Raw genomic sequence first — 12968 nt, forward strand, 5'->3', positions numbered from 1 at the left:
TACGGACATGCTTCTTTATGTAGGTCCTACGTGGAGAGAGAGAGAGAGAGAGAGAGAGAGAGAGAGAGAGAGGGTGAGAGTGAGTATGGGAGAGGCAATGAGGAAGAGAGTTTAAGAGTGAGAGAGAGAGAGAGAGAGAGAGGTATGAGGAAAGTGGTATAAAAGGGAAATGCCGTATAATCATGGTATGTTCTCGAAAGAAGAATAAAATGCACAAAAATACCAAACAAAGTGAAAGTGAAAGGAATAACGATTGCGTTGTGTTCAGTTTTAATAAGGTGCTAAACGTATTTTGTTTGGAATTATTCGGCAACCAGCCACCAACCATTGCAGGTACCAACATGAAGGTTATATTCCTTACAGTAGGCCTACAGCTCACCCTGTGTTTCTTCTGCACGGCAGGTAATGTATACGATTAATCTCAACCCGTTTTTTTTTTTGTATGAAAGAGGTATTTATGTCGTCTTCATTTATCAGATGATATACAGTCACTGACTTCTTTGTAACTTTACTCTCATCGTCTATCACCCCTTTTTTATTTGTATTAATAGGGTATTAATAAAAACAGTGGCTTTTTGTGGGGGGGGGGGGCACTATACCCTCCCCTATGAAACCCATTAGACTTATCTAAAATGTACACACACATGAAATAAGTCTGGAGTAAAAGCCGAATCGTGTGCATCTTATTATCAAGGATATTAAGGATTGTAAAGAAATTAAACGATTATATATTGTCTAAAATTCTGGTGAATTTGTTTGAAAACTTAAAAAAACAAGAAAAATAGAACAAACATGCAATACTGTACGATTTCAATAAATGAATGCAAAAGTTTAAGAATAAACATCTATACATATTATTTTCTTACACTTTCATTGTGATGTTTCATATTGTGCAGGAGCAAATGAATGGGATTCTTGTGAAGGAAGATGCGGTGCATTGTTTGATGGCGATCGAACAAATTGCCAGTGTAATTCCGTTTGCGTGGGATTTGGTGATTGCTGCACCGACTTTCTTCAAATTTGCACTAGTGAGTATATATATAATGTTATGTCGAAGGATTTAGTACAAAAATACAATCCTACACTCTAAACACATTCGGGTAAATTACACCAAAAATTTGGTAAAATTGATTCAATACTTGGTGATGTTCTAGCCAACAAACATGCATAGGCCTATTCCTTTTATTGAAGAAATAAAGAATTAAACATTTCAGTAATAACAAGTAATCACAGGTGATATAAGAGCACGTATAATATACAGCTGAATACATCAGAGTCAAACTTGGCTCTGTATTTAGTGATGGCGACGGTTTATGTTGTCAAGAGGACCAAATACGTACCCTGCGCAGGATTGGTGAAGGTACCAAACTCATAGGTGGAACCAGGCGCGTACGCAGGGGGGGGGGGGGGGGGGGGGGGGGGGGGGGGGGGGGGGGGGGGGGGGGGGGGGGGGGGGGGGGGGGGGGGGGGGGGGGGGGGGGGCCCCCCCCCCCCCACACCCCCCCCCACCCCCCCCCCCCCCCCCCCCCCCCTTTGGTATTTTTATGTCCGCCACTGTAGATATGCTACATTGACTCTCGGGCACACCACACACTCGCATCCGTATCATAACAAATAATGTTGGATGTATTCCATGTTAACACGCGTACAGCTAACCTATTATTATGCACCATATTGTCTGTTTTTATGCCTCCGCCACCGAAGGTGGTGCCGGAGGCATCATGTTTTCGGGTTGTCCGTCCGTACGTCCGTACGTCCGTACGTCCGTCCCGTTTGACCGTTATCACAATATCTCAAAAACCATTTAAGATTTAAACTTAAGACTCGGGAATAGTATTTATCACCATAGGAAGACGATCTGATTAGATTTTGGAGTACGTAGGTCAAAGGTCACAGGTCACAGAGGTCAACTTATGAAATTCCTTGTATTGAGTTTGTTAGCGCGATATCTCAAGAACCATTTGAGATTTAAACTTCAAACTTAAGGATAGTATGTATCACCATAGGAAGACGATCTGATTAGATTTTGGAGCACGTATGTCAAAGGTCAAGGGTCACAGAGGTCAACTTATGAAATTCCATACATTGAGATTGTTATCATGATATCTCAAGAACCACTGGAGATGTAAAAACTTCAAACTTAAGGATAGTATGTATCACCATAGGAAGACGATCTGATTACATTTTTGGAGCACGTAGGTCAAAGGTCAAGGGTCACAGAGGTCAACTTATGAAATTCCATACATTGAGATTGTTATCATAATATCTCAAGAACCACTGGAGATTTAAACTTCAAACTTAATGATAGTGTGTATCACCATAGGAAGACAATCTGATTAGATTTTGGAGCACGTAGGTCAAAGGTCAAGGGTCACAGAGGTCAACTTATGAAATTCCATACATTGAGATCGTTATCGCGATATCTCAAGAACCACTGGAAAATTTTCACTTCAAACTTAATGATAGTATGTATCACCATATCATAATATCTCAAGAACCACTGGAGATTTAAACTTCAAACTTAATGATAGTGTGTATCACCATAGGAAGACAATCTGATTAGATTTTGGAGCACGTAGGTCAAAGGTCAAGGGTCACAGAGGTCAACTTATGAAATTCCATACATTGAGATTGTTATCATGATATCTCAAGAACCACTGGAGATTTAAACTCTAAACTTGTTTAAATTGCTCTATAGCGGAGGCATCATTTTCGACTGCGCGCAGTCAAAATTCCATCTAGTTTTTATCTTTTTTTGTTTGCTTATTTTTTTAAATCTCTATTTGTTTGCTTGTCTGTTTTTTTTTGTTCATGTTTATTTCTTTGCTTGTGTGTTTGTTTTTGTCTGTGAAGGCATTCATTTGGATGGGAATAATCCTTTGGAAGGCTTGGTCATCGTTAAAGAGAAAAAAAGGGACGTTGGTTATATATGTCACAACGGTCTATGGCTCTTGTGGGAGGCATCGGCTGCTTGTGCAGACCTGGGCTACTATGGGGGTGAAAGTACTTCTACTGATACCTCTGTGGACGTCGGTTCGCTACCTATATTGCATTCATACGTGAAGTGTAATCAGGGTATGTATAATGATTTAAAGCATTCATGTTATGAAAGTGGAGCAATATTTTGATCTATTCACCTCTATTTTAGTTTGCTCGCAAATCTCATTCTCAGCTCTTTTATATTTGTCTTTCCCATCTGTACGTTTTTATTTGCTGATTACAACAACAGCACACAATTACTTTCGTGGGTCAAACAATATTGAGGGGTACAGGACATCACGTGGAGTGAGGGGCAAGGGTCGCAAGAGGTGGATGAACTTCGAATTACCAATGCCTCTGAAGAAGCGGCGGGGGGGGGGGGGGTGGGTGTCATCTTCTTTTCTTTTTAAAAGTTCCCGTTCCTCCTCTCCTCTGCCTTTTTTTCACCCCTTGTTTTCGTCATGCGATTGGTGAGGAGGCACGTGCCCCGTGACCCCTATATAGCTACGTCACTGGTTGTTACGCCGTATGATTGTGCTCGTTTCAGACGGAATCATTATCAGCGTCTAAAATATTGAAATGATCACGATTGAAAAATAGGGAGAAGTGTTACAGGAAACTATAGTTAACCAGGAACCACGAATCTGGCTCAATAATATTTTCTTTAATTGTTATGATTATGATTTACAATTAAAAACTCTCCCCCTTTTCATGGTAAAGTGACTTAGAATAATATAACATAAATTAAAACCGTTAATTAGATATAAACAATATATTATAATCCAAATCCGAAACAGTTTATTGTACAGAGACCAATAAGACACCATGGTCCAGATATATTGAATTCTATCCCAGAATACACTTAATCATGTTGCTCCCTTTACTCATTTAAAGCCAACTTTGTCGACTTTTCAGTCTTTGCCATAATAGTTTTTCATCCCTATTATATTTTTTAAAATTACAATCATAATTAATTTCATCATCATCATCAACATCACCTTCATTATTCTTATATTTTACACATTCTTTCAGTTTTTTGTCCATTCTGCTTAATAATAAATTTGTTCATCTACTTCATAAGATTTGTTGGGGGCTGTCAAATTTTCCTTTGAATGGTAATCTTTCTTCCGTGTATAATTGTATAAAGTCTGATGAAATATGATACTTTCACAATTTATCTTTTCTTTTTCTAGCTATGGTAATTGTATATATTTGCTAATTAATGATTCATTCAGTATTTTGTGTTTGTTCTCTTCCTGAATTTTTTAAACATTTATAGGGAATGCAGAAGAAAATAAATCAAAGTAATCAAATCAAATGATACGATTCAACATATTATTCTCTATACAGATGCAACGCGTCTCAATCAATGTGAATTCATTACTAATGTAACTACACAGGATTTATGTGTATCAGATGCACAAGATGACTGCTGTATGGGGCTCTTGGGAGTCAGATGCACTAGTAAGTTCAATACTCATACTCTACCTCTTCATTCTTACTTAATGACGTAAAAGGACCATTCCCTCCCATTAATCAAATGTTTTCTCACATTGAACAAATCTCTCCTTCAATACAACTTTCGCATCAACATGATCAAGAGAAATGTGAAAATGCATACTAAATCTCTGCTCAACAAATTTTCCCTAGGGATTCGATGTATATAATATAAAGATGATGATGATGATGATGTCGACGATGATGATGAACATATTAACATTCATGCCAGATTTGAACACAAATGTTTTGTCAGACTTCCGTGTCTATAAGAAATGTAACAATAATAATTGGATTTATAAGGCGCCTTTTCCAGAGGATCCAAGACGCTGTTTCCTGAGTCAATCAAAAAAATTAAAATAATTGTGAAGGTAAGTTCTCAGAACTTTTTTTAAAAGAAATGAAATGAAGTACTTATTCACAGAAATACAGGGAGTCTATTCCATTGGCGTTGGGCAACGGATTAAAAGGATTTGAAGCCAGCCTAGTTTCGGGATTTGGGAATGAGTTAAACGTTGAATCCTGAATTTTATTTGGTGTGATTTGCGTCTTTCATTATAGATCAAACCGATGATGAGCTGACAAGCCCATCAACTACTGTGCAGATGAAGACAGGTGATAATCATGAACCAAGCACGAGAAGTACGTGTTGATTCGGGATATTGGGGGTGTCTTTTTTTTTTTTACTAAATTGTCTTTTTGTTTTTACTGTGTATTTTTGTTTTGTGTGTAAACGTTTAAAAGGAAAAAATATCAAGTGCGTCATTGTGGGATCATTTTAAAATATCAACATGATCAAGAGAAACGTGAAAATGCATACTAAATATCAGCTCAACAAATTTGTCTTAGGTATTCGATGTATAAGATGATAATGACGATGGTAAAGGTGATGATAAAGAAGATGGTGGTAATGATAATGATGGTGATGATGATTATGAAGATAATGATGATTATCATAAGATCATGATGATGATGACGTTATGATGATGATGATGATGATGATGATGAACATATTACCAATCATGCTAGATTTTGAACAAAAATAATTTATAAGAAATGTAACAATAATACAAAATAATAATTGGATTTATAAGGCGCCTTTTCCAGAGGATGCAAGACGTTGTCCTCTTTAATAGTCAATCACAAGATTAAGAATAATTCTAAAGGTATGTTTTCAGATGTTTTTTAAAAGAAGTTAAATTAAGTACCTTTTTACAGAAATGCCGGCAATCTAAACCATAGGCATGGGGCAACGGATTAAAAGGATTTGAAGCCAGCCTATTTTCGGGATATGGGAATGAGTTAAACGTTGAATGCAGAATTTTATCAAGTGTGATTTGCGTCTTCATTATAGATCACACCGATGATGAGCTGACAACCGCTATCACGAAACTACATCTATCAACCACATCAACTTCTGTGCAAAAGAAGACAGATGGAAGTGATGAACCAAACGCGAAAAGTACGTGTTGATTCGGGATATTGGGGTGTTTTTTACGTAGTTGCTTTTTTGTTTTTTACTGTGTTTTTGTTTTGTGTGTAAACATTTAAAAGGTAAAATTATCGAGTGCTTTATTGTGGGATAATTTTGAAATATAAGTAAAGGCTCTTGACTCTCAAACGAGAGGGTTTTTTTTGTTTGTATTCAAAGTCGCAAGAAGTATATGAGTTGTATGAATTTAGTATTTTCATTACAGCATAAGCCAATTCTGGTTCCAGTACCATTAACCTTTTATCCATTTTTAACCCCTTATTCAATTTCACATAGGCCTATCATTTTGTGTCCGTGTCTTGAATTTATCTAAAGACGTATTGATAATGAATTTTAAATATTGTTTTTCATTTATACAGGTGTACGTGCAGTATACATATACATCATCATCGGTGTTGTGTGTGTCCTTCTAATCACGGGTGTGGTTTTGGTTGTGGTCGTCAGATCACGGAGGTAAGGAGTCGACATTTTCCGAAATATTTTCATAGATTACTGGATGAAATTCTACTTCCTCATCATGCAATTAAAAACAAAAAAAATATTGCCATCATTTTATTTACCTGGGAGAAATGACAAAGTACTTAAGCTGGAACGCTCACCCTTCTAATTAATTCAGAGCTAAATTTAAAACTTCATTGCTTCGCATTAGCCATACTGGGTATTCTGTATAGTTATAACGAGTTCCGAGTTGGGAGGTTGTCTTGGATAATATTATCTTAAAATGCAAATGAGTGAAAATATATTTTTTTAAAGGGATTTATTAGATCACTTTCTTTGAGGTTGAATCCACTCCAATGGAAACCAATCGAAACAGTAGTATACTTTTCGAGAGGCTGTTCCACTAATATTGCTTTGAATTTCCACTCCAACACGCAGTGATCTCTATATGACTCAAGTAAACCTCATCATCATCCCCTTATACCTCTTTGTACACAGAAAAGGCAGAAAGCAACTACGCAATCCACCTGCTACCGATCATCCGACCGTCGCCATGGGCAACGTAACTTCTGTCCAATCAGCGGACAGCGCACCGACCCCGTTCCTCGCACACGAGACGCTGGGTGTGAAGGAAAACACGTACGCATCGGACCCTACATCGTCGCATACATATACAGGAGTGAATGCGGTGGGCGATACGGGGACCAATGAGGGGGGAGAGGATGAATATACTTATGTGGATGTTCCTCCTGTACATAGTCCATCGGAAGATCTTCAGCATACATACATGGATGCTGAAGTCCTGCTCGTGACGTCACGTAACATATCCAGCGATGACAATGATTACGGGTTAATTGATAACGTCCTGTATAAGCAATTCTAAGATAATGCATGGAGTGCATTAAATGGTTGTGCCGAATGTTTGTACAATTTGAATAAACGTGTACCTAATTAATTAACGAGATAATTAACGGGATGTTGAAATACGACCTCCCCCCCCCCCTCCCCTAATTTTTAACAAGAAATGTATTATGTAATGCTAATGCAATTTCTTCTCTTTTGCATATAATTTGTATACAATTTCATCAATCAATCAATCAATCTTTATATCTTCAGATTATGAGGAAAAATAGCATTTTGATTGAATATGTTCTCATATCATGCTACCTGTATCAAAGATAAATGTGCCAGATATAATGCTAATACGTCCTTGTTTCGTATGAATCTTAGTGTAAATAATGAAAGCAACCAATCGAGGCTAATGTTTATCTCTGTCTTAAACGAAGAGAGAGAGAGAGAGAGAGAGAGAGAGAGAGAGAGAGAGAGAGAGAGAGAGAAAGAAAGAAAGAAAGAAAGAGAGAGAGAGAGAGAGGGAGAGAGAGAGAGAAAGAGGGAGAGAGGGAGAGAGAGAGAGAGAGAGACAGACAGAGAGAGGGAAGGGGAGGGGACGGGGTGAGGAGTAACACAGATCTCTGTTCTATTTTGACAAAACAAAAAGAGAATTGATAATGCAAAAGAGGTGCATATAGGTACCACAGGTATTACTTATAGCATTTACAGTTTTAGCAACCTGCCTATTCCTGGAAACGATTCAATAATAACAACACCCGTGTAAGGCCCGGGTTATCTGTATTTAATATATATAGTGTACCCATTTACATAGAGTTTCCTAATTATGTATCATTTTGTTGTTGTGAGATAATTCATTTGAAATTATGTGTCGGTACCTGGATCTAAAGATTGCAACTTTCAGAAGAGGTTATTGGCCATAACCGTGATGTGATAGAGAATGCTATACAAACGCGGGTCTAGGATAGTCTGAATGAGCGGAGGGGGCGGCGAAAATATTAAAACATCGAAATGTAACTTTTCATTGTACAGTATATAGTCGTAGCATATATTGTAACAAAATTGTTGTTCCCTTTTTGGCTTCGCCTTTTAAGCTCAATGTGTTGTATAAAAAATGTATTCTCTGATGTAAGGAAATTGTTCAGTCGAGATATTTACTTTCAATGGTCATTTGAGTAAATACCTTACTTTATAAAAGGTATCAAGTTTCTCACACAAAAAAACTTGAAAGAAATTAGTGAACATTTTTTCCTTGTATAGTGCGTACACAAACATTTTGTAAAGTTTCTTCAAGGGTTGTAATACAATTAATCTCTTGTATACTTTGATACATTTTTCTCTCTACATTCTTGATCTCATTGTTTGTTATAAATAAAGCTTAGTGAGAGAAAATGAGAAAGGATAAAAGAGGGAGGTAAAGTCAGAAAGAGAAAGGAGTGAAAAGTAGATGAGAGGAAGAGAGTGAGAGAGAGAGAGAGGGAGAGAGAGAGGGGGGAGGGAGAGAGAAAGAGAGAGACAGAGAGAAAGAGAGAGAAAGAGAGAGAGAGAGGGAGAGAGAGAAAGAACAGTATGAGTTTAAATAAACATGTATTATTCGATAAAAATTCAGATTGAAAAATGTCTTTATAGGTGAAATAACAAAAAATGTGCTACATAAATCTTAATTTATTTTTTTATATTTTTACTACCATTCAGTTTGGTTTGTTTTAGGCCTCCCTTTACAAACGTTACTTGAATTGATATCATAAGACAATGAATCCTTTGTTTATATATTAGTACACGGCTCTTCATGGCAAAATGTTAACGTATAGGCCAAGCTCTGGTAAAGGGGAAGGAAAAAAAAGAGAAAGAAGAAAGGTAGGGGATCGAAATCAGTTGCGATTTTTCCGCCAACAAAGATCAGTGTAGATCAGGGGGGGGGGGGGCACTGGCGTACTGATCGGGGAGGGGGCTCGGGGGAAATAAAATTTAAACGTTGTTTATTTCTAATTCCATAACGGTGGTTTACACATAATGCTGAAAAGATTTTTCCTCATTTATTAGTATATTATACATTTTTATGCGTTTGTTCCTAAATGTACAGCCAGGCAAGAAATATGCTTCTTGAGATGCCTACATGTTAGGGCCCGCGAAACGGGGGGATAGGGAGCCTCCAGCTCCCTCCCACCCCCCTACACTTTTTTGTAAAAATATATTAAAGAGAAATAGAAAGAAAAAATAGTTAACCGCCAGTGTCACAACAAAATAAGGTATTAAAAATGCTTATCTGACCGCAATTAAACGCCTAAAACATCTGAGCTTTCGGGGGCTCTGTCCCTTGGACCCCGCCTAAGGCCCTAAGACGGACCCCTGGATGCTAATCTGACGGTGATTTAATGCCTTAAACCCCTGAGTTTCCGGGGGCGGACAAGGTATCAAAATATGTTCATCTGACCGCAGGCGCGTAGCCATGGGGGCGTTTGGGGAACGGCGGGGATCAGGGAGGTTTAGCCCCCCCTCACCTTTTTGAAAAAATATGCTAAAGAGAGAAAGAAAGAATAGTTACCTGCCAGTGTCACAATACGGGGGCTATATTTAAAAATAATTTTAAAATATTTAAAAATCTATGAAACAAATTCAGAAGTTTACACATCAAAATATGAGATGTATGCAGGACTGCACACCAACAGGGATTCAATTGTATTTCGATGTCATGGGCCCTTTAAAGGTTATTTATTAATTTCCAGAGTTGAGTAAGCTCAACTTCTTGTTGTAGCATACTCAAATATGCTGATGACACTGTAATTGTTGCTCTTTTGTCCGATCGGGCGAATGATTCTTTATCACAAGTAGACAAATTCATTCGCTGGTGTGATGATCATTACTTAACATTAAACACAACCAAAACCAAAGAAATGGTAATCGACTTCCGTCGGAAAGGAACAGACCACGAGAATGTGATCATTCACAATGAGTCGATTGAACAGGTTGGAAACTATAAATATCTTGGAACTGTCTTAAGTGACAAATTATCATGGAGGGATAACACACAATCAGTGTATAAGAGAGCTAACAAGAGGTTGATTTTTCTGCGTAAGTTGAAAAGTTTCCATGTTGATGCAACAATCCTGACCCTGTTCTACAATTCAATAATAAAGAGTATCCTGGTCCTGCTTTTCAATAGTATATGCTCATTTGGCAATCTCTCAAAACAGGACAAGAAGAAATTGGAAAGGCCACGTAAAATAGCACAGCGAATAATTGGGGTAGAGAGTCTCATTGTACTGAGCAAATTGTTGATAAGGTCTGTTCAATCATGAAAGACAATACTCATCCACTTCATTTATATTATTCATTTAATCGTTCTGGTATCCTACTTCGCCCCACCCCAACCCGCCTTTCACGATTCAGATATTCATTTGTACCCGACTCTGTTCATAAATTCAACTCACAGGCTAAACGTTATACTTCTGCGTCGGAAATTAATGAATACTGAAACTATTATGATTTGAAATACCAATGATCAAGGCTTAATTTTGAAACTCATGATTTGAAGTACCAATGACCATTTTTGTCGCTTCTTTATCTTTTGCATGTAATTGTTCCTTTTGTCTTCTATTTCTATGAACCTTATGTACTTATTTCTTGTAATAATGTATTTTCCTGAATATTACTGTAACGTCAGTGGAAACCAAATTTCTATGTAATTTGTTTACAAAGACCAACTAAAATATCTTGTATCTTGTATCTTGTAATCTGGTCCGCCCGCATTCGTCGTAACATATAATACATAACTCATGCACCTGTACTATTTCACTCCACATCTCTCATAATTTGAACTAATCTTCAAGGCGCGTACGCAGGGGGGACATGGAGGGAAATGAGAGGGCCAAAATAAGAAAAGAAGGAGAGAGAGAAAAAAAAGTTTCCGAATTCCAGCTGAACTCTTTAAATGATGATTTCACATTTGGGAAACCGAGCAACATTTATTTTTGTGTTTCAGTAATCTTACGCAGCGTGATTTATGGTATAGGTAATGATGGTGGAACTATTAAAACAGTAGATCGTTGTTCGTGAACAAATCATGACAGGCCATTACATCAGATTAGTCCTAATATCACACAGCCGCAATCTTTCAATTTTCTATTACCAAAATCAAAATATTACGATACATATTTTTCTTAAGACTCTTAGAAACAAACATAAGCTGGTTTGAAGGTGATATTGACCAATACAAGTTGACGATCTATTTTACATGTCTAGTCCGAGCTTATGATACAAAGCTATCTAACAAGTTGACTCAACAGTACGTGCATTACGTCTGTATTGTAATGATAACCTGCGTGTCCTAGATATCATCCATGACATTGGTTTGTGATGAATATTATTCTTAAACGATTGGCGGAACTCAGGATTAGAAATAGAATACACAATCGGGTTCATACATGAGTTGAGATATCCTAGCCATGTTAATATTTCATCTGTCTTCGAGGAGAAAGAGACACACTGCTGAAAGGAGCATACAAGAAGTCTGAGGAAAAATGGCGTCCAGCAAATCAAAAAAAGGCCAATGATTGTACCAAGCATGAGAGCAGCTTTGTGGTGAGATTGATGCTGACTGTTGACCCGGAAGTCTGTTAGTGACCTTGCGTTGTTCTCATCATTCGATTTGCCTTGTGCTAGACGACCCTGACGTAAGTTTTTAGAGCGCGTTTGAATGAGATGAAATATTCGCGCGTAAACGAAAATAAGAATTGAACTCGGGATTAAAAAATCGACAAATACAATAATGGTTGAATATGTCTCGTTGAAAGCATGTTCGCAGAAGATAAATCCTGATAGATGCCATCCCGTAAGATTCTCTTCCTCGTCATCATTTAATATTGTAGCGTTCAGAGTGTCATCTGACGATCGTTCTGCTTTGAATTTACCTAAAAATATCGGCACGAATGCGCACAGAGCCTTGAACATCCATACTATGATACTTATCACCAGAGCAAGTTTGTTTGTCATCCATCGTTTGTATTTAAATGGTTCCTTGATATGGAAGTAACGGTCAAGACTAATCACACAGAGATGGATCACAGATGTCGAACAAAACGTGACATCAAATGATATCCAGGTCTTGCAGAATATAGGACTGAAGATGTTCCGATGGACGATGTTAGTAGACAGCGAGAAGGGCATGACAAGAACGGCTAACAACAGATCAGCTACTGCCAATGATGCTATGAACACATTACTTGGTGTGCGTAATGTAGCATCCAAACCAACAGATATACATACTAATAAATTCCCGGCAATGGATGCGATGATGATGAATATAAGCACGACGTCGATGACTACCACTAAATAATGTTTACTTTCAGGATTTTCCCAGTCTGAGTTCAATTCAAGGTTAGATGATTCATCCATTATCGGTTTGGGCGATTGATATAATAAAGGCCAGCACACAAAATAACGTCTTAATACAAAAGGACAGAATATATTGTTTTCCTAGAATACCGGTTTAATGGAAATAGAGAAAATAACAGGTAGAGCGTATTCTTCTCCCCTGTCTGCCAGCTATCCGTTTGGGCGTTGGCGAATAGTTATTGCTTCGTTTTGTCCAACAAAATCAAGTGTGAGAGATGAAACGGGTAATGCAGTCATAAAGTCATCAGTCAGAGCACGTAATTACATGGGATATATGCCCTTCATATGTCTTTCGAAATTAGCAATTAAATCTTTGATG

The 12968-nt window shown here is 37.6% G+C and overlaps 2 protein-coding genes across 2 annotated transcripts; one reads left to right on the plus strand and one right to left on the minus strand.

The window, feature by feature from the left end:
• The first annotated feature begins 170 nt into the window (after positions 1 to 170).
• LOC100889106 lies at positions 171 to 7404 on the plus strand. The gene is made up of 8 exons (XM_030974781.1): positions 171 to 402; positions 897 to 1028; positions 2854 to 3075; positions 4330 to 4443; positions 5038 to 5118; positions 5831 to 5938; positions 6328 to 6421; positions 6905 to 7404. Exons 1-8 carry the CDS (start codon positions 183 to 185, stop codon positions 7287 to 7289), a joined length of 1356 nt encoding a protein of 451 aa, XP_030830641.1. The 5' UTR covers positions 171 to 182; the 3' UTR covers positions 7290 to 7404.
• Positions 7405 to 11029: 3625 nt separating this feature from the next.
• Positions 11030 to 12819, minus strand: LOC115919991 (dopamine receptor 1-like). The gene has a single exon (XM_030974782.1). The coding sequence runs from the start codon at positions 12647 to 12649 to the stop codon at positions 11522 to 11524; it is 1128 nt and encodes a 375-aa protein (XP_030830642.1). The 5' UTR covers positions 12650 to 12819; the 3' UTR covers positions 11030 to 11521.
• Between the last annotated feature and the right edge of the window lie 149 nt (positions 12820 to 12968).

Source organism: Strongylocentrotus purpuratus, unplaced genomic scaffold (assembly GCF_000002235.5).
Source record: "Strongylocentrotus purpuratus isolate Spur 01 unplaced genomic scaffold, Spur_5.0 spur5_scaffold_7, whole genome shotgun sequence".
Taxonomy (NCBI): domain Eukaryota; kingdom Metazoa; phylum Echinodermata; class Echinoidea; order Camarodonta; family Strongylocentrotidae; genus Strongylocentrotus; species Strongylocentrotus purpuratus.

Bases quoted from the DNA above. Each gene is read 5' to 3' on its own strand.
- LOC115919991 (XM_030974782.1), bottom strand. From the start codon at position 12,649: ATGGATGAATCATCTAACCTTGAATTGAACTCAGACTGGGAAAATCCT.
- LOC100889106 (XM_030974781.1), top strand. From the start codon at position 183: ATGGTATGTTCTCGAAAGAAGAATAAAATGCACAAAAATACCAAACAA. The intron at 403-896 runs GTAATGTATACG...CATATTGTGCAG, and splicing joins GTGTTTCTTCTGCACGGCAG to GAGCAAATGAATGGGATTCT. The intron at 5,939-6,327 runs GTACGTGTTGAT...TCATTTATACAG, and splicing joins TGATGAACCAAACGCGAAAA to GTGTACGTGCAGTATACATA.